Genomic DNA, 22,585 nt, shown 5'->3' on the forward strand with positions numbered 1-22,585 from the left:
GTAAATAGAAAGAGTAAAAGAGTAAATATTTCCCAAACATTACTGTCACCTGTTTTTATTATGACTTTCAAAACAAATCCAGGAAAGGAATTATATTTTCTTTCCAGAAACATCCTTAAAGATCTTGGGGAATTGTCTAGTTGGTTGAAGTTGTTTTTCTTTTTAACAAAGTGACTTCTCTATCACACTAGTCCCCTTGGTCGTTTCTGTGCCTATAAGCACAGACATAGCAGGAATGATGAGGAGCTGATCAGAGGATCTGGTTGTCTCTGGATTCAAGATAAACTTCTGGTCAGGTCATTCTAGGTGCTGACTTTTCTTGACTTTGGTTTTTATTTTTCCTCTTCCTCAAAAGATGAAATTCATCCTTTCTATTCTGTATTTCTGTCTGGCCAATTCTATTAGCAAATGCTTGGTTGTAACTAGTGTGATCTGGTTCTTTAATCTGTCATGAAATTGTTACCCGAAGAGGCTGGGAAGTGCTGATGTAAATATGGGAAAGTAAGAATTGCTTCTCCTTAAAAGAGCAAATATCATATTCTGGAAGAGAATGGCAGGATGCACTTCATAGGGGTGATTACCTCAGCCAACGCCATTGTTGAACCGGGCAGAGACTATAAAACTCTCTGAAAATCTACTCCTTTATTGCTCTTCTTTAACAAAGGTACTTTCAAGTTTTTTTAAATAAGAAACTGATAAAATATTTTTATGACTTATAAGGTACAAGTGACTTTATTATGGAAATCACTGCTTTTTGGGTGATTCTTGTAAATGTTCTTGAGTCCATTATGCTTTTTTAGTCATACCACTTCTTCCTTTTTCCTCAACTGTTTCTAATATATTTCAACAATTGTCACAAATTCATGAACACTTTTGTGAGCAGTGCTTTTTAGCATTTTATTAATATCAACCTAGCCAATATTATTCTTCTTTCTGTTGAAGATTAAGGATTCTAAGCATAGATTCTCAGTGTTAGGCCCTCTGCCGTGCTGTCATTTACCTTGGCAATAACTCCAGCAGAGAGATGGTATGTCTCTCTTCTACCCATGTGGATTCTATAGGATCAAAGGGAAGGGCAGGTTGCTTAAGATTGCATAGCTGTAACTGGCAGAGCTGGGGTCAAGCCCCAGAGAGATTCCAAAAATCCCAATCTGCCTTCAATGCCAAATAACTGAAATAAGTAAGCATTAGACCACATTAGATTGTGAATCATGGTCTAAGTTGGGCATGTTGAACTTCATTTTCTTGATCAGAGTGCTCAGGATTATACTTTTTTTCAGACTGAAAAAACCCAAAAGATTTTTTCTGAACGCTGCCACTTGAGAATGAGAACTTTTCTGAATTATACAAATGTGTGAAACCAGCACCCAAATGCCAGGCACAGCTATTGCTATTGCTTCCTCCCACCAGAACCGTCTGCTTGTCTGTTCATCCCTGCTTCTTCCCTTGAGAGATCTGAATAGGAGGATCACAAGTGACTAGTTTTTCTTCCTGGAAGAGTGGGATGGAAGTTGAAGGCAGTATTGTTCTCTCTTATTACCAGCATCTGCACTCCCTATTTTCTGCCTGCTGGAGCACTGAAATCTCTTTTATATATGTTAAAAAAAAATAGTTCCCGTTTGCAGTTCAGACTAGAAGATCAGAAGTAAAAAAAAAATATTGTTGCAGGAGTGCCTGGCTGGCTCAGTTAGTGGAGCTTGTGACTCTTGATCTCTGGACTGTAGGTTCTAGCCCCACATGGGGTGTAGAGATTCCTTAAAAATAAAATCTTTTAGGGGCGCCTGAGTGGCTCAGTCAGTTGACTGTCCCACTGGCTTAGGGCATGATCTCACGGTTCATGGGTTCCAGCCCCGCATTGGGCTCTGTGCTCAGAGCCTGGCACCTGCTTCAGATTCTGTGTCTCCCTCTCTCTTTGCCCCTCCCCTGCTCACGCTCTGTCCCTCTGTCTCTCTCTCTCAAAAGTAAGTAAACACTAGAAAAAATTAAAAAATAAAATCTTTCAGGGTTGCCTGGGTGGCTCAGTCAGTTGAGCATCAGACTTCAGCTCAGGTCATGATCTCACAGTTCATGAGTTCGAGCCCTGTGTCAGGCTCTGTTCTGACAGCTTGGAGCCTGCAGTCTGCTTCAGATTCTGTGTCTCCCTCTCTTTCTGCCCCTCCCCGACTCGTGCTCTCTGTCTCTCTCTCTCAAAAATAAATAAGTGCTAAAAAATAAATAAAATAAAATCTTTTAAAAAATGATTGTTACAAATAATTATACTAAAGTGAGACATAGAGAGGATATAGTAGCTTCTGTCTTGTAATTTTTTCAAGAACTACTTGCAACAGAATCACTTGGGTTCTTACTTAAAACGTGGATTCTGGAAGCCTATGGCAGACTTAGTATCTCTGAGCAGTGGGCCTGAGACTGCATTTTAATAAGTTTCTCAGGTGATTTTCACACATGCTAAGGTTTGAGAAACCACTCCTTTGTGGCTTATATGTTATTTTCAGTGTTCTCCAAAGCCAAGCTAGAATTTCTAAAATGTTAAGAATCCATTAGGGAATCACAAACTTATATTTTTCCTTTATAAATCTTGGAACGTTGTCCTCATTTCCAAACTTATTTAAAACAGCAACCAACAAACTAAAAAACTGAATGAAATTTCACTAATCTTAAAAATTAATAATGAAGTGATTGGAGATATTAAAATATGGGAATGCAAACTGGTACAGCCACTCTGGAAAACAGTGTGGAGGTTCCTCAAAAAATTAAAAATAGATCTACCCTATGACCCAGAAATAGCACTGCTAGGAATTTACCCAAGGGATATAGGAGTGCTGAAGCATAGGGGCACTTGTACCCCAATATTTATAGCAGCACTTTCAACAATAGCCAAATTATGCAAAGAGCCTAAATGTCCATCAACTGATGAGTGCATAAAGAAATTGTGGTTTATATACACAATGGAATACTACGTGACAATGAGAAGAAATGAAATATGGCCTTTTGTAGCAACATGGATGGAACTGGAGAGTGTTATGCTAAGTGAAATAAGTCATACAGAGAAAGACAGACACCATATGTTTTCACTCTTATGTGGATCCTGAGAAACTTAACAGGAACCCATGGGGGAAGGGAAGGAAAAAAAAAAGTTAGAAAGGGAGGGAGCCAAACCATAAAGACTCTTAAAAACTGAGAACAATCTGAGGGTTGATGGGGGGTAGGAGGGAGGAGAGGGTGGGTGATGGGTATTGAGGAGGGCACCTGTTGGGATGAGCACTGGGTGTTGTATGGAAACCAATTTGATAATAATCTCTGTATTAAAAAAAAAAATAAAAAATAAATAAATAAACATTGAAAAATATTTTTTAAGTAAAAAAAGAAGATATTAAAATACTGTCAAATAGTAATAGTATTAATAATAGATTATTAATTATAATTTAAAAATAATATTTACAGGTATTATGTCCAAGACACTGGTACATTCGTTACTGTCTGCCTTTCAGAGAAGGTAACTGAGGCCCAGAGAGATAAAATAACTTGTCCAAGGTCACACAGTTCATATAGGATGGAGCTAGGATCAGAACAACGGCAGAAAGCCTTGAGAGCCTATGTTCCGGTTTTACATTCCAAGATGCCTGGTATTCGAAAAGTTAATAAGTATCCCAAATTTTATATATTTTTTTATAGAACAGAACTGAAACTGACCCGGAAAGCAGCCTATGTGAGATACTTCAATAGCTCGGCCTTCTTCTTCTCAGGGTTCTTTGTTGTGTTTTTATCTGTGCTTCCCTATGCACTGATCAAAACAATCGTCCTCCGAAAAATATTCACAACCATCTCATTCTGCATCGTTTTGCGCATGGCAGTCACTCGGCAATTCCCCTGGGCTGTACAAACATGGTATGACTCTCTTGGAGCAATAAACAAAATACAGGTAATTTACCTAACTGGGCATCATATGCAAAGATTTTAGAACAGTTCTGAGCTTTTCTAGTGAGCAAACTCTCTAGAGATCAAGTCTTGGTCTTGGGCCTGTTTGACACACAGGATTTCCTCCTCTCTTGATGTCTACATGTGGTCTAATGAGCCCTTGGGATAAAATAAAGGCCTGTGAGATTCTCTTAAGATAAAGAGGTTGAAGAGAATATTGTTTCTGTATTCTGGAGAATTTTATTTACGTAATCAACCAATAGATCATTTCTAATTAACTTGGCAAATGTGCAAAAGATGGTAGCAGGTTCACCAGGAAGTTATAAAACATTCCAGCTAAAACTAAGAATGTTCACCTTAAATTTTCTAAATTTTTCAACACACTTTCCAGAAAATAAGATAGATGAGAATGGCATTTTATGCCACATTAATTACCTTAAAATCCTAGCAATTCTGATGTAGCTGGTAGCTTGGAAGAGAAGTTCTAAAGTCCTCAGGTGATTATACCCAATATACATAAAGCTAACTGAATCATCACCAGGAGTTTATGTGTGCGTATAATTTTTATAATTAATATTTTTTGATATCCATTTAAATATGTAACTCAGAAAATCACTGTGATAGAAATAAAAACAAGGGTGAAGGGTAAGCCACTTTTAAGTGGTTCTGCCATTATGTAATGTAGGCCAGACTTTGCCAGGGGTGGTCCATGGATCTCATTTTGGCCTCTGACCTGTTTCACTAGAACTTTAAATTAAAAAAAAAAAAATTGTGTTACTTGCCAGCATTTAAAAGTTGGGAAATGTTACATATACAAAAATTATGTCTTCAATCTCTTTTGAAGAATTGGAATATATAGTAACTGGGTCCCTTTTCCCCCACAAGCTATGGCAGCTCCCCCTTCAAGGAGGGCCTGCCCGCTCCACTTCTACACAGTCTCTACTCAGCCACCCTTCTTAATTTTATAGTTTTGAAAATATGAGTTTGAGATCTGTGAGTTAGACAAATTGGGGAATATAGCTCCGAACCATAGCTGCTCTTGGACTAATCCTATTTCTTCTGTTAACCCTTCTCAACTGAGAGAGAGAGAGAATGCCCATGAATCCAGACCCAAAGAGAGAGGGTCACAAAGACAGGGAGAGTCACTGAACAGAAACACAGAGAGAAACCAAACTAGGAAAGAAAGAGAAAACCCAAAATAGCAATAGTGAATGAGAAAAGAGCAGAGAAAAAAAAGCAAAAGTGAGTCAAGGACCAGGCTTTCCTCAATACCTCCTAATGGTGAGGACCTCAGGATATAGGCATTTAATTCTCCCTTATGCTCCCACCTTTCCTAGTTGAGCCCTAATCATGTCTGATAGAGCCTTCTCTTAGAGTCAACGTCTGATGCTTTAAAATCAGTTATATTAGATCTTCATACCTTAACCCAGAGAAGTGATGCTATGGTGCCTCCAGTAAGGAAGAAGCTAAAGATGAGAAGACATTAGCTTTCTCTGTGTCCTAATGTTGAATTGAGGCACGTTGGAAGGTAATTCAGGGAGGCCTTATAAATTCATTACCCAGGTTAACTTGTAAGAGTAGTAGAAACAATCAGTTGTGTGTTGAAATCTAATATATAGAAACAGTTTTATAGGGGTTACTGGATGGCTCAGTCAGTTAAGCATCCAACTCTTGATTTCAGCTCAGGTCATGATCTCACGGTTTGTGACTTCAAGTCTCACGTTATGCTCTGCACTAACGGGGTGGAGCCTGCTTCAGATCCTCTGTCTCCCTCTCTTCTCTCTGCCCCTTCCCTTCCCTTCTTTCTCTCTCTCTCTCTCAAAAATAAATAAACATTAAAAAAGTTTTAGAAAATACCACATGTTTTCTTTTTAATTTTTAATGTTTGTTTATTTTTTAGAATGAGAGAGAGTGTGTGAGTGGGGGAGGAGCAGAGAGAGAGACACACACAGAATCCAAAGCAGGCTCCAGGCTCTGAGCTGTCAGCACAGAGCCCAACATGGGTTCTAACTCACAAACTGTGAGATCATGACTTGAGCCAAAGTCAGATACTTAACCGACTGAGCCACCTAGGTGCCCCTAAAATAGCACATGTTTTAAGAGTGCATTTCAAATGTGATAAATCCAAGTACTTGGAAAATTAACTTTGGAACACTGCTATCAATTATTTTATTATGAAGTAATTTCTAATGTATTCATAAATATATTCATAAATATTCACAAAATGCAAATACAGGGTACAGAACTATTAGAGTGTAAAACAGAGGTAATAATGCATTAATGCTATTTTAGTTCTACAATATATCTTTGCTTCCTTTTGTAAACAGGATTTCTTACAAAAGCAAGAATATAAGACATTGGAATATAACTTAACAACTACAGATGTAGTGATGGAGAATGTAACAGCTTTCTGGGAAGAGGTCAGAATTTTTTTTTAATTGTTTGCCCTAAATACTTTACCATTTCCTCCTTTTCAAATCTAGTTTTCATCCTAATGGGTGAGAAAGTTAGAATGATAATTGAACTGGTAGCACCGGAAGGGAACCACTGCACTTACTTGATAAATTAAGAAGTCAGGGCCCAGAAATGTTACAGTGTGGAAGCCTCTTTATTGTTTTCTAAGTCGTATAATTTGTTTGACACAACAGATTAGGAAGGCATACAAATCTCATAGGTTTTGGAGCCTGATAGAGCAAGATTTGAATTCTGACTTTGCCGTTTATTCTCTGTGTAATCTAGATCAAATTACTTGTGGAACCTTTGGTTCTCCATCTATAAAGTGAAATATTAATATTTACCTTGCAAGCAGTGCCTAGTTTCTTGCAAGACTGTTGTGAAGCGTAGAGTGTTCAGCAGAGTACTGTGCACATAGTAAGTAGTTCCTCAGTAAATATTATCTTCTCTAATCTCAAGTTCCAGTCCAATGTGTTTACATACACAAGGCAATGTAAAGATGTATGAGAGATATATCAATGTGTTTTTTTTCTATTTTTACTTATTTCCATTCACTATTAAAAGTTCTCTTGTACTGGGTATGGTATGTAAGTGATGAACCACTGAATTCTACTCCTGAAACCAATATTGTGCTATATGCTAACTAGAATTTAAATTAAAATTTGAAAAAAAAGCCAATATGCTCAAAAAAACTAAAAAATTAAAAACTAAAAATGCTATCATATATCTCAAAGTCTGAAAAATATTATCAATAATATTCAGCCTCTAAAGAAGCAATATTTGGTTATTGAGAATACCTATTGAGTTATTTTCTTATCACATATGTGCTGAATAAAGATAGAAGTTCTGAAACCAGTGTCTTATTGTGCATATTTCAAAATATCTGAAACTGGCTTTATTTATATAAGCAACTTGACAGCCAGGGCTTCACTTTACTTCATTTTTGAAGATACAGGTTAGAGAATAATTCTTTATCTGCCTGGCAAAGTTGTTTGTGGGAAAGTGCCAGATCAGAAAGGGATCAGATTGATTTTACTTCTTTGTTTTTAGGAGTTTCAATTGCCCTTCTAGGAATGAAGGGAAAATAAGAGGTTTAACATTTTCCCTACTAATCTGAGACAATTATTTCCTTGTTCTGCTCGAAAGTCTTCCATTGCACTCTCCTTCCATCTAATAAAATAGGTAGCAGGCTTGAACCCTGACTATGCTTCAGGCTCTCGGATAATCACTTTATAAATGTTGTCTCATTTAATTCACATAACATTTCTACGACCTAAGTAATTTACTGATAAGCAAATGGAAGCTTAGAGAGGTTATGGCACCTGGTTCAGCTCATACAACTGGCAGGCGCTGAAGCTGAAATTTGGACCTCGATGTCACAGCCTCCAATCCTTTCCCTGAACTCTTGCTTCCCATTTGGCTGTATCCTCAAAGTCTTTGATGGCCACCTGTCAAACTCTGGACACTTCTTTTTCCCATTTTTTTAAAAAATTGTATTCAAATCTAATTTAATTAACATATGGTGTAATAATGATTTCAGGTGTAGAATTTAGTGATTCATCACTTACATAAAACACCCAGTGCTCATCCCAACAAGTGCCCTCCTTAATATCCATCACCCATCCAGCCCATCCCTCCTACCACCACCCCTCCAGAAACCCCCAGTTTGTTCTCTGCATGTAAGAATCTCCTTTGGTTTCCTCCCTCTCTGTTTTTATCTTCTTTTTCCTTCTTTTCCCTAAGTTCATCTGTTGTGTTTCTTAAATTCCACACGTGAGTAAAATCGTATTTTTCTTTTCTGCCTGACTTATTTCACTTCTTGATCACATTTACTCGGGATAGTGTTGCTCATTAAACTTCTGCCATGACGTCTGAAACCTCAACACCCACATGAGCAGTCCCCCCAACACTGTCCTTAGAACTTATACTTTCTAGGGACTTCTTTAGAAGCTTCCTCTCATAGGCATATCCTGAGCTTTGAGAACACCTAGACTTCCTCCACTTTGGAAATGTAAAATCTTTCTCTGCCCAGAATTTTCTAACCTTCCATCTCTATCTTCTTTAAATCACACCTGATGGTCTTTCAAATTCAAGATTTCTAGTCTCTTTAATGCTCCCTTTGGACCCTGCCTGGTTCAACCTCTGCTTATTCCAAGACCTATCATTTCAGTTCTTCTCCTACAAGTCTCCCAATTCCTGTTTCCTTCCACTGAATCCTTTGCTGCAAAACATGACTTTATGGACTTTGGTGAAGGAGGTGCTATCTGGGAAAATCCTATATCTTATATTAGTTTTATACTATTCTTGTTTCAACCTCAGTGGGGCCTGTAAACCTTCTTGGGAAATCTTTTTATTTGTCTTTAATTTCCTTTACCATTTCCCCAGATGCTATTCCAAATCTTTACCACTTTCCTGAAACCCCCTACTTCCCTCAGGTTCTCCTTGCCTCCTACAAAACATAAAGAAAATAGAAGCCATCATTATGTATGAATACTTCCAACTTCCCTGTTCACCCTTGGAATTATGTTTTTCTCCTTCCATTGTATCTAAGATGTATGTTTTTCCCTGCCCTTGACTGAGCTATTAATACCTTGCTTCATCTTAGAACAAGGGGCCAGCAGTCTTCTCTCTAGAAGCTTCAGCATCTCCTTTCAACTGATCCCTCTTCACATTCACATATTTATAAGTTAATTAAAAAATTTTCCCCTTGCTTTTGCCCACCCAGCTTCATTCTTTAAACTTTATCCCTTTCTTTCCCTTTGTTGTCAAGCCCGTTCTCATTTCCTCATCTTTCATGGGCTTCTCCCCACCGCAATCTGGATTCTACCCTCACCAATACATTAAAACATTCCTTTCTTCTTGAATTGATCATTTGGCTTTAGTGAACCACTCCTTTCATATTCTTTTATCCTCAGACCATGACTTCTACCTCTTCCCTGCCTGCTACTTCAATGGTGATTGGCACTATGTCCCCCCTAGGCTTTCTTCTAGCATTTCATGCCCTCTGTGGGTGACCTCAAGCTTAGGTCAACTGACATCAATGTGCTGATGAGTGTCAAATGCAGATTTCTGGCCCCAGTTTCTTTCTTGAAATTCATACATGTATTTCTAAGTTTCCTGCACGCTCTTCAAGCACTTCTCATTCATCACTCACCAAGCTTCGTAAATTAGCCCCTTCCAGTGAGTGCATTTGCTCTCTTCTTTGATGACATTACCATCCACCCAGTTACCCAAGAGGCAAGTCCCTGGTGATTCTGATACATGATTCTGCCCTCAGTATAAACCTGTGAGTGGGTAAAATTGCTATTTACTTACTAGGAAGCTGAAACTTAGTTTAAGCAACTAGAACAAGGTTATACAACTAATTAGGGCAGAGCTAAAATGTCAGCCTACATTTCTGTGACTCCAAAACCCTTTACCACTCATAATACTGCTCCTTATTTAATGTAGGAGCATTACTTGTTTGTGTAAACAAATAATTTTTAAATTATTTAAACAAAAGAGAGTGACTACTGCTTTATTGTGCTCAAAATGCTTTCATGTATATTATCTCATTTAATACCCTCAAAAACAGAGTAGACTGAAGCTCAGACTGAAGTTAACCATTATCCACCTGGGTGAGAAGATTACTGGAGTAAAGCCATTACTGGAGTAATGACAGAGGATGTCATAACCATTTTATGCACAACAGGGGACTCATAAATATGGAAAATGTTCAATCTTATTAGAGAGCAAATAAATAAAAATAAGATCATTATATTCCATTTTCCCTTATAAAGCTACAAGTAAAAGAAGTCAAAACAAATCCAAAACCAAAAAATAATAGTGTTGAAAACTGAAATTTGAAAACTGGCACTCTCATATATTTCTTGATGAAGAAAATTTAGAACTACTATTGAAAACACATGGAATTTTACATACTTTATGCTCTGGAACTTCCACTTGTGGGAATTTGGACAAAGAAAATGTGCCCCCAATTTATAGCAAAAGTATGAGCATATAGTATATCCATACTCTTGAATACTATCTTGCAACTAAAAATTATATTAAAAATCATGTTTAATGATATATGAAAATATTGGTTTATTGTAAGTTAGAAAGCATGTCACAACCTTATATTTTTCTCAATTTTGTAAAAAATTATATTTTGTTGAAATATAATTGACATATTAGTTTCAGGTGTACAATCTAGTAATTCAACAATTAGATACATTACAAAATGCTCACCATGATAAATGTTGTTACCATCTACACTTAAAAGTTATTACAATAATATTGACTATATTGCCTATGCTGTACTTTTAATCCCTGGTTCTATATAAAATCATATACACTATGTGTAAGAAAATGGAGGGATTTTGGTTGAAATGTTAAGTATGGTTGCTTCTCAGTGGTAGTATTACAAGTGATTTCTATTCATTCTGATTTTTTATATTTTCCAAATTTCTTGAAATAAGTGTCTTTCTTCTGTAATCAGAAATAAAAGATATTAGTGGGGTGCCTGGGTGGCTCAGTTGGTTTGAGTGTCCAACTCTTGATTTTGGCTCACATCATGATCCCAGGGCCATGGAATCAAGCCCCATGTTGGGCTCCAAGCTTAGCATAGAGCCTGCTTAAGCTTCTCTCTCTCTCTCTCTCTCTCTCTCTCTCTCTCTCTCTCTCTCTCTCTCTCCTTCTCTCTCTCCTTCTCCCCTGCTCATACTCTCTCAAATAAAAAAAATAAAGAAATAAAAATTATTTATAACAACAGCCTCCCATTGGTTCATATGCTTATTGGATAAAAGTCCTGCTTCTAAGCATGGCACAGCAAGTCCTTTAACAACTGCATGGCCTGCCTTACTAAGGACATCTTTTGTCATCTTGCCATATACATCATACCTGGCCACTTGCCATTTCTGAGGCATATTTTATTTTTTTTAAGCCTAAATCATTGTACATGCAGATCCATCTTCCTAGAACACCTATACCATTTCTTGGTCTTATGAAATCCCAGTTCTATCCCTTGTAGCCTAGCCTGCAGGTCATTTACTTGGTCAAGTTCCAGGCTGAGTTGCTTACTCTCTTCCATAAGACTTGGTACTTCCATAAGACTTGGTGTGATTTTCAGTTCTAGCACTAAGCATGTTGCAGTGTTAATATCTATTCATAATGTTATTCTCTCATGTGAGATTTTCAAAGTGGTCTTTAATACAGAGGTGATTCCCAGTGAATATCTGTGAGATAAATAAATGAATAAGGGAATAGCAGATGCCTTTGACCCATGTTATAAAAACTTTTTATTGTCTACTTCCTAAACGGTTTGCTTTTATTGTTTGGTGACTGGGGGATGTTAACCATCCCTATCATGAGAATTAAAAGCAGTGGTCTTCAAACTTAATTGCTTATGTATGACCCAAAAGAATTTTGAAAAACTATGACACACACCTCTGACACATTTTTAAGTTGACATAAATTTTTCAGTGTATTCTTAAGTGGTGGAAAAATATGTAATTGTCTAAGTATGTTTAATGGATTTTTGCCAAAACGTTGGCACTATAGTTTGGGTGCATTCAGTTTATGGAAGATACATGAATTCATGAAGTTAGTTCCCATTGTCAAGTCAATCAGCTTATTTTATGTCAGACAAAGTATAACCTTAAAATACAGGTAATTAATATGTACTAAGTAAATTTATTAAATTATTAAAAATTAAGTAAGTAATCAAATAATTAAAATGCCTTATCCTGCAACTCATTTCTGAAATCTTATTCTAAGCTAGGTAAGACACATAGATTGCCTCCAGTTTGAAACCTGGGTGAAATAAGATATTACCTCTTTCAGTATTCCTGGATTTGCTTTTGTGGGACCCTCTTTGAGGAGAAAATTATTCTTCTGTGGTCCCCTCCTTTGTGTCCTAGAAGTTTTACACTCCAAGAAGTACAACACAGTAAGACTTAGGACTAGTAAAAGTAAAAGGTTCCTCTTCTTTTCTTTTCTTTTCTTTTCTTTTCTTTTCTTTTCTTTTCTTTTCTTTTCTTTTCTTTTCTCTTTTTCTTTTCTTTTTTTTTTTAAAGGTTATTTATTTATTTTTGAGAGTTGATGGAGGGGGGAGAGAGAATCCCAAGCAGCCTCCCAGCTGAGCATGGAGTCCAACTCAGGATTCAAGCCCACCAGCCTGGGAGATCATGACCCAAGCAGAAACCAAGAGTTGGACACCTAACCAACAGATGTCCCGAAAGGCTTCTCTTCTGTATAAAGTGAGGCAAGGACAATTGTGAACCGGAAAGTGGGAAAGAAGAGATAACGAAGAGTAAACAAATCACAGGCAGATTATTTTAGGAAGGAGTATATTTGGAGGTTGAGAATGTGGAAATAGATTCCCTTAAGACTGTATACACAAGCTTCCTCATGATCGATCCTTAGGGCTGTTTGGTCTGGTTTGAAGACCACTACCCTAAAGCTTCCCATGGGGCAACAGAGAAGCAGGGAACTTTCAGAAGGCAATTCCTTCCTCCCAGCTATTCTCATATAATGGAATTCATCTGAATCATCTGGCCATCTCATTGCATTTCTACTTAATTAAACTGCTTAAATGATAGCTTCTTAGAGGAAGGTACCAGCAGCATGATAGAGGTCAGATTGAATTGTAATTCCACTCTGGCTGACTTTAGTCATTTAACCTCTGAGTCACAAGTCTACAGCTTTGAAACAGAGGGATTATAACAGATATTATTACTGTGCTGAGAATTAGATAATAATATTTATTTTCTCAGCCTATAGGAGAAGGTACACATTTTTTTCAATAATTTAATTTAGCTTAATGGTGAGTTATAATCTGAGATATTGAAATTATATTTCCATCAAATGCTGTATTAAAATTTTCAATGTTTTGTATCATGTGCTCTAGAACTCATGTTATATAATTACATGTTATAAAGTATGGATCATGGGCCATGTGCTTTTCATAATAAATAAAACAAATAGCTATTGAAAATACTTGAAAAATCTACCTTTTTGTTTTCTCTCTCTATTTTTTTTCAGGGATTTGGGGAATTACTTGAGAAAGCAAAACAAAACAGTAATGATAGAAAAATTTCTGATGGTGACAACAGCCTCTTCTTCAGCAACTTCTCACTTCTTGGTGCTCCTGTCCTGAAAGACATCAATTTCAAGATAGAAAAAGGTCAGTTGTTGGCGGTTGCTGGATCTACTGGAGCAGGCAAGGTAATCTATTCCTCATCGTTAAGAACTTCATTTGGCATGCATGTCTTTCATTTCCTCGTGTGTCTGTAGCCTAAGAGGGCATGTTGGAGAAATTTTTACATTGGTAGTAGGAGAATGCTTAGATATATTGTCCCTTATAATATAAATTATTACACTGATAATAGTCTTTAGTCTTTTATTTCTTCAGTGACCTTTTCTTCTTCTGACCTTTTCTTCTTTATGTGGTGCATGGCACTGAACCCAGTGTCTTTTTTCTCCCACGTGCTGATTTTTAAATTTATTAAACATTGTTTTTTCTTTTTTTTAAATTGGAGCATAGTTGCCACCCAATGTTATGTTAATTTCATTTGTACAACGTAATGATTCGTTACATTATGCTATGCTCTACATTATGCTATGCTCACAAACATTGCTACTTATCTGTCACCATACAATGGTATTACACTACCATTGACTATGTTTCTTATGCTATACCTTTCATTCACGTGACTTATTCCATAACTGGAAGCCTGTACCTCCTACTCCCCTTCACCCATTTTCCCCATCCCTCCCAATCCCCTTCCCTCTGGCAAACATCAGTTTGTTCTCTGTATTTATTGGTCTGTTTTTGCTTTCTGTTCATTTATTCTTTCCTTTAGTTTTTTAGATTTCACATATAAGTCAACAAAGTATCTTGTACATAGTGGATATTCAGTAATTTATTGAATAAACGAACCATTCATTTTTACCAATCTCTGGCATAGACATTTTTCCAGAGCTTGTCCAGGAAAATCTTGGCTTAGATTTTGCCTTACTAACCCCATAGACAAAAGGTCCCTATTTTGTTGACATTAGAATTTTGGAGAATGGACCCAGACTTACTTAGGATTTATTATGAAGGAAAATTATTGAGTGGGATAGATTTTTGAAAGAAATACATAGGAATGTTAATTTATTCAGTGCTGGTCAGCTTCCCATCCCCCTAACCCCACTCAACTTATTATAAATCCCATTTTTTAGAAGCGATATTTTAATATATAACAGTTTTAATAAACTTACATAATTGAATATATCTGATTATCCATGTTAAAGATATATAATATTTATATTATTTATATTATATTTATTATATTAATACAATACTAATGTTGATGTTAATATTTGTCGATATAAATATAAAATATAATAATTATATTAGATAAACATATAAAATTATATATAATTTTTATATTTTCATATATATTTATCAAGTATATGTAATATATATTTATCAATACTTGGTATTTTGAGAGATATGACATTAAATGAAACCATCACTGAATATGAATATTTATACATATAAATATATCTTAATATATTTATATATATAATGTATATATAAATATATAGTATATTATTATATATAAATACCAAAATGTTGATAAAACTTCACAGACATTTGTATTTTATTTTAAATGTAAACAAAAGCTGGAGCTAATAGCTTATTCTCCACATCTGCTGCCAGTTATTATTAAGACGAAGCTAAAATTGAGTACCAAGGTAAGGTCAGGATGGATGACAGAAATTGTGTTGTGTCAGGGATTGTCAGTAAGGCCACAGAACTGCTGTGCAGATAGAGGATGCAGCAAAGCCTTGAAATGGAACTGTGCCCGTGTGGTTCACAGAACAGCAAGGAAGTCAGTGGGGTTAGCACAGAATCAGCCAGAGGGTAGAGCTGTCAGAGGAATAATGTGGGCTAGACCATTATTTGGGCTATTGTAAAAGAGTCTCAAGGACCTTACAAAGGAGCTTGTAAAGAGTAAGGCTTTTTTTTTCTGAGGAAATGAGAGGCCATTGGAGGGTTTTAAGCAGAAAAGTGACATGATTTGTCTTAGTTTTGATGAGGCTACTTTGAAAATAGGTTGTAAAGAGATAAGGGCAGAAGCAAGGAAATGAGTTAGGAGGCTATTGTGCAAACTGGGCAGAAGATGATACTGGCTTAACCCAGGTAGTGAAGGAAATAGTCAAATTCGGGACTTTCTTTCTTTTTCTTTCCTTTTTTCTTTTCTTTTCTTTTCCTTTCTTTTCTTTCCTTTTCTTTCTTGTGCTGTGTGCATGCATAGGCATGCATGAGAGCAGTGGAGGGCAAGAGGGTGAGGGAGAGAGAGAATCTTAAGCAGGCTCCATGCTCAGCAACATGAGGCTCAATCTCACAACCATGGGATCATGACCTGAGCAGAAATTAAGAGTCTACGCTCAACTGACTGAGCCATCCAGGCACCCCTCAGGACATATCTATAAGAAAGGTACCACATAATTAGATTGAAAGTGGTGTATGCAAAAAAAGGGGGAGTCAAGGGTGAGTCCAAGGTTTTCGGACTGAGTAAATGGTAGCATGAAGGTACCATTACCGGAGGAGATTATGGAAGAGACTGATTTGGGGTGGAGCTTGGTTTTAGAACATTAAGGTTAAAATGCATATTTGACATCTAAATTGAGATGTTAGTTGGTTATACAGGTTTGATTTCAGGGGAATGGGGCTGGCAGTGTAAAAACTTGAGGCCAGATGAGATTCCAAAGGAGAGAGTATGGATAGGCAGGGAAAGGGGCCAAGGTGTGAGCCCAAAGGCATTCCAACTTCTAGTGGTTGGGAGGTATTTTGTGACAGTGGTTATAGTTATAATAACTTTACATTAAATCTTTGGGATTTTCTTTCTCTTATTCCCTAATGTGAGCTCTGATAAAATCAATGTTTTTCTGTCCTCTGCTGCCTCCCTTTTTTCTACTCAATTTTAGTCCACAGTATTACCTTTCTTAATGTTTTATCTTTGTGTTGTTAAATATGCTTATGCTTCTGTTAGCTGATATGTTATGTTTAAATCATATCTTTGACTTGTAGCTTTTCTTTGTAAACAATCAGTGAATTTCCTTTATACCCTGTTTCCTTTGTTTTGTTTGGGCTTTACTTATAACTTTTCTTATTGTCAGGGAATATAACATACTTTAATTCTCTTTCTCAACTCTAATTTCCACGTTAGTTTAAATTTTAGTTCACAGTCTTTTTTCATATAAAGTCTTTGCTCATTGATAGTCCTTTTGGTGAAGCTTCTTCAATCATCCCTTGTATGATTTTATACTAGTTTCTGCAATAAGGGCTCATGAGAACAATATTATCTGACTATATCTCTTTTTAACTGATCTCTTCTTTGTTAGATGAAGATGATATTGAATCTACCTTGTTGGGTTTTTGTGAGGATTAAGTGAATGAATACAGTTAAATCACATAGGACAGCACGCAGCATAGACTGAGTACTTAACAAAGGTTAGCTGGTGATAATCTTTCCCTGACCTCCTCCAAACCCACCCCAACAATCTGAATTAGGTGCTCTATCTCTGTGAACCTCTACCAAAGCACTTAGCAGACTCTATTGTCATTGTTTCTTTTATTCCCCTTTGTATCTTGTGTGCATAGCAGCAAATCCAGAACAGGAAGTGCTTAATCAATTTTGAATCAAATGAATTAATGTAGAATCCTTTAAAATCAGAATAGATACCTCTGCTTAGGATGACAGTTGGAGGCAAGTATATTCTGAGAGTGATCTGATAAATGATTTTACTTAATAACAATGGTTTTATTTCCAGACTTCACTTCTAATGATGATTATGGGAGAACTGGAGCCCTCAGAGGGTAAAATTAAGCACAGTGGAAGAATTTCATTCTGCTCTCAGTTTTCCTGGATCATGCCTGGCACCATTAAAGAAAACATCATCTTTGGTGTTTCCTATGATGAGTATAGATATAAGAGTGTCATCAAAGCATGCCAACTAGAAGAGGTAAGTAATTATTTGACATATTTCTGATTAAAAAAAAATTTTTTTTTCAACGTTTATTTATTTTTGGGACAGAGAGAGACAGAGCATGAACGGGGGAGGGGCAGAGAGAGAGGGAGACACAGAATCGGAAACAGGCTCCAGGCTCTGAGCCATCAGCCCAGAGCCTGACGCGGGGCTCGAACTCGCGGACCGCGAGATCGTGACCTGGCTGAAGTCAGACGCTTAACCGACTCCGCCACCCAGGCGCCCCTATTTCTGATTTTTGAATGTGACACTTTTAGCCTACCTAAATGATATAATTAGTCCTCTATTCAATCAGTCTGTCTACATATATTAATCAAGTTTCCACTATGGACAAACTACTCTGAGTTAAATCAGTTAATAAAATATATGACCCCTGCTTTAAGAAACTTGCAAAATCATAGAGAAAGTACAATTTTATTTTTTAAATGATGGGCTGATTTGGGAAAAAAAAAATAATAAAAATTCTTTATGAAATGGAGAGAATTTTATTGAATCATTAGTGAGACAAATGTCCTCAATGGGCATTTATATGGCATGCATTTTTTAAAATATACTTCACAATTACATGAGAGGATTTTATTAATAATAAATAATAACTTTAATAACTACCACACCCTAATGGAATGAGCATTAACCTGCCAGTAGAGAATCAGAGATAAAATTGTGATTACATTTTATCCTTTGGCCTTCAACATATGACCTATATGTAGCCATATGACCTGTAGTGACTGTAATTCTCTGAAACAGAGACAAAATGAAGATAATGCTGTTGACTCATTTTATAATATTGGGGAATGGGTTAATTGCCTGAAAATATGTGAAGCATTCCAAGTGGCCAGTGTGTGCATCTTGTGCTATTCAATGCATAAATTATATGGTGGAGGGTTCAATAATTACCGATATAAATATTAAGGCAGGGAATATATCATTATGAGGTTTATCAATAGTATTGCCTGAATAGAGATCTTGATTCAAAATCATTATCTTTGATAGATGGCATTTGACACTAGTGGATTCCTTTAAGTCACCTTTTATGAAAAAAAAATTTCAGTAAGAATAAAATGAAACTTAAAGTACAGAGAAAAGAAAAAGGCTAATTGTTGGTTAGATAGAAACTGCAATACTTACAAAAGAAGGATGCATGCTTGTACAAATGGCTCTCCATGTATATACTGACTCATTCCAGAGTAGTTTTTTAGAGCTCCATTCTCTTATTTTCTATACATGAAAGCATAATAAAAATAAAAACTATTGTGGAAAAGTATTGAATTTGTTTTGAAGAAGATACTCTTCGTTCCTCAAAAGCCCTTCTTCCAAGAATAGTATTTCACAAACGGGATGTTGAAACTCTCAGTAGATTTGTTATGAAAAAAATATTTGAGTGTTCTTAGAGACCACAGATATTTGTCTAGGTGGGGACTGGGATGTAGGAGTGGTAGTGTCTTGCAAGATAAATCATAGGCTTTATTTATTAGTTGCAAGGTGTTGGAAGGTTTATGGTAGGCTTTATTTTTTGCTTTGACTATGCCTTTTCTCATAGAAATAATTTTATAGAGGCACTCAGATCTTGATCTCAGGGTTGTGAGGTCAGGCCCTATGTTGGGGTCCATGCTGGGCATGGAAAATAAAAGATAATTTTATAAATGGTGATTTTCACCTTGATTCTACGAAGGTGAAAGTATATTTTACCCAAATTTACCATAGCTATATTAATAATAATAAATTCAAAGCTGTGGATCCCTCATTCATGAAATGAGCATTTGCTAACTCATGAATACTGTGCTGGGTATGGGAAAGTACAGTCCATTTTCTAAAGAGTTCAGGTTATAGTGATCTGTGCTTTAGTGAAGTATCGTATCTGAATTATATCTCAATAAAACTGTTGAAAATAATGAAAGAAAGAGGATAAGAGCAAGGACAACATTTTCTTTTTCTGATTCTATGACCAACCTCAAAATTAATTTTAAAGTGTATAAGGCAGTGTTTTTTAGTATATTCATAGAGTTGCATACCCATCGCCACATCTTCAATTCCTCTAAAAGAAATGTCATTAGCAATCAGTGTCCATGTCTTCATACCTATCCATTCCCCACACCCAGCTCTAAACAACCACTGATTTACCTTCTGTCTCTAAAATTTTCCTGTTCTGGATATTTCACATAAATGCAATCATACAATATATGGCCTTTTGTACCCAAGTAAAATTTTAAACTAGAAGAAGTTAATTAAGTCTTTATTTTGAAAACATTTGAGACTTGCTATATTTTATAAAAATATGAATAGAACAAGATCCTTATACTTCAGAGATTCATGGACCAGTAGGGGAAATAAATATATCGGTAAAGAATGAATTGATGCTCTAATGGAAAATGAAAGAGCTATTTTTGTAGGAATGAAAAGAGGGAGCCTTGAAATCGATCTGGGTCTGTCAGATGTGAGGAATAACCTCCAGAGGAGGTTTCTTTCAAGGCTAATGTCCTCCAGTGGAATGATTCACTATGGAATTCTAATAGTGACAAGAGTGAAACTTACGGCCTTGGAGGAATTTGTTTTTGATTAAGAACGTTAGAACTGCCAATAAAGTAGAGAGAAGGTTAGGCTGGTGTGAAGAAGTGGGGGATTGATGAATAAATGGTCACTGGATTATTGAGAAAATTAAATGGGATAAATATAAGGTGTATAACAAGGCATCTGATGTAAATTACCCCTTCAGTAAATATTAGATAATTTCTGCTTCCTTTTGAGATGGAGAATACTGCCACAGAGTATGATATAAAATAAATGTGTCTGAGAGTTCTTGTGAGTAAGTGACTACTATGGAAACAAGATGGAACTTGGTTTAATTAAGACAGGGAAATGTTTTGGCCATAAAAAGTCATCAATGTGAATTTTGATGATGACAAAGTGTTTATAAGAAAAAATTTAAGAAGTGGTTATCTGTAAATATGGTAGTTGTTCTTCATGACCCAATCAACAAAAGTTGGTATATTCTATGGAAGAAAACAGATGATATTGGACAGTCTTGAGTCCAGGTCACATTGGTTCCATACTCCAGAAGTGGCAATGGGATTGGGAGGCGAATCCAGTTTCTAAATGCCTTTCAGACCCCAACACATTACTTACGTGATTACTCTGTACCAGACAATGTTCACTGTGGTGGGGTCTGAGTGGGTACAAAATAGAACCTTTATTATCCCTTCCTGAAAATAACTAATGAGCTAGTTGGGGGGAAGCATACATAAAGAGATGCTTTCACTTTACTATAGCAAGTATTGTAATAAAGGTATTCTTAAGGCAGTACGGAAGCCCAGTTGAGGGCTTTTAGCTTGCCTCAGCATTTGGTAGAAACTTTCTCTACAAAGAAAGATGGATGAGTAAAAATGGGAAAGGCATTCCAGACAAAAGAAACTGAGCAGGAACACAGGATATGAAACCAATTGGTTAAGTGCAAAGAACCACAAGCATCTTGATAGAACCAGAGTGTGACTGGGGGGACACTGAGCGGGGAGGAATGGCGCTGGAGGACCATGTCCTTGGGACCTTATAACCAGTGTCAGGAATTTGGTCTTGAAGAGCTTTAATCAAGGGAAGGATGCAGTCAGTTTTGTATTTTATATATCACTTTGGCTGTACTATGAGAAACAGAATTAAGGTGGATGCATTTTGAAACTTTGTGGGGTAGCAGAAAGAATATATATTTTGAAATCTGACAGAGTTGGATTACTAAAGAAAGTTACTTAATCCTATTATACACTCAGTTTTGTCCTCTTTAACATGGAGATAATATTACCTATTTTGTAGTTTTGTAGATTTTTCTGATGCATAGAGAGTACTTAGTAAAATAACTAGTGGTGGTAGTAACTGTAAGTAGTAGTAGCAGCGGCAGTTGCTATTCTGACTAGAAGAAGGGAGACTAATAGGAAGCTGTTTCAGTAATTCCGATAATGGTTATTATAGACAAGAAGAAACAGAAGTTAAGCAGAAGAATTGTGAGGAGATCGGGAATACCATATTTATGTACTATTTCCATCCACAGGAAAGTCATCAGGGAAAAATGGGCTTTCAGGGAAGACTGAGGGAAAAACCCTGAGGAAATGAGAAGAAGAGAGAAATTGGCTTAGGATTAAGGATTCCCCCGCACAACAGGAATTGGGAAGGGGGACACATAGGAATCCTATGTGTTTAGGAAGGAAGGATGCAGAGGTGAAATTACATAGAACTGAGACATCTGAACAAGGCAGAAAGATCGCAGGTCTTACTAACAATATTTCTAGTGGGGGACACCACTATGTGGGCTTGAATAAGTAATTGTTAATGATGATGATGATGAGCATTTTGCTTTCTTAATGTACAATTCACTCTTCTTCCTCTTTGTTTTATTTATGTTTTATTATTTTTAAAGTTTATTTATTTATTTTTGAGAGAGAGAGAGAGAGGAAGACAAGGAGAATCCCAAGCAGACTGTGCACTGTCAACATGGAACCCCATGTGGGCTCGAACCCCGCAACCGTGAGATCATGACCTGAGCTGAGGTCAAGCGTTGGACAGTCAACTGACTGAGCCACTGAGGCGCTCCTTCCTTTTTGTTTTAAATTGTCAAAACACTTAGCTTTTCATTTCTAGTAATCTCTGAATCCTGACTCCCTGTCCTTTCCTGTCCTGCTGACTTTTGCAACTAGTGCTTCCTAGTCATCTTATTATAGGCAAAAATATCCAGCATCCTAAATTCTTTGTTCTTGAAACTGGAAAATGTAGCGGGTACAATGAGCATATTAGTGTGGTAGTGGGTACTCTTCTCATTGCTGAATAGTCCCTGTATGCTGTTATCTATCCAACTACATGATGAATTGCTTGAAAGCAGTGATTCTAAAAAGTTTATGTTGGTGTACTCCACCTAGGACTTCGATAGGCAGAATGGTAAATTCTTATTAGGTGACTATTTCAGAAATACTTTGGAGTAGGCATGCCAGTTACAAGAATTTTCCTCGGAACGTGTTCTCCCCTGAGCCTCACAGTCTCAGGGCTGGAATCATGACACCAGCATACTATTGCTGGAGTAACAAAAAAAAAAAGTAATTGGAAGTTCTGGATGGTCTTACTCAGAATCAAAAGTTTCCCCTATTTTCAGTACTAAAGAGTTTCCAACTTTTGTACTTTTGTTGTCATTGTTAAACAAGTATTCCTCACCTTTTTTAAA

General features: G+C 36.5%; 1 protein-coding gene across 3 annotated transcripts in view; it reads left to right on the top strand.

Annotated features, from left to right (window-relative positions):
* CFTR (CF transmembrane conductance regulator) overlaps window positions 1-22,585 on the top strand; it is a 187,469-nt gene that overhangs the window by 56,314 nt on the left and 108,570 nt on the right. For all 3 annotated transcript variants that reach the window (NM_001048009.1, XM_045041230.1, XR_006587667.1), the window contains 4 exon segments: window positions 3,673-3,919; window positions 6,243-6,335; window positions 13,390-13,572; window positions 17,173-17,364. In NM_001048009.1, coding sequence (NP_001041474.1) covers window positions 3,673-3,919; window positions 6,243-6,335; window positions 13,390-13,572; window positions 17,173-17,364 — 715 coding nt within the window.

The sequence above is a fragment of the Felis catus genome, chromosome A2, assembly GCF_018350175.1.
Source record: "Felis catus isolate Fca126 chromosome A2, F.catus_Fca126_mat1.0, whole genome shotgun sequence".
Classification (NCBI taxonomy): domain Eukaryota; kingdom Metazoa; phylum Chordata; class Mammalia; order Carnivora; family Felidae; genus Felis; species Felis catus.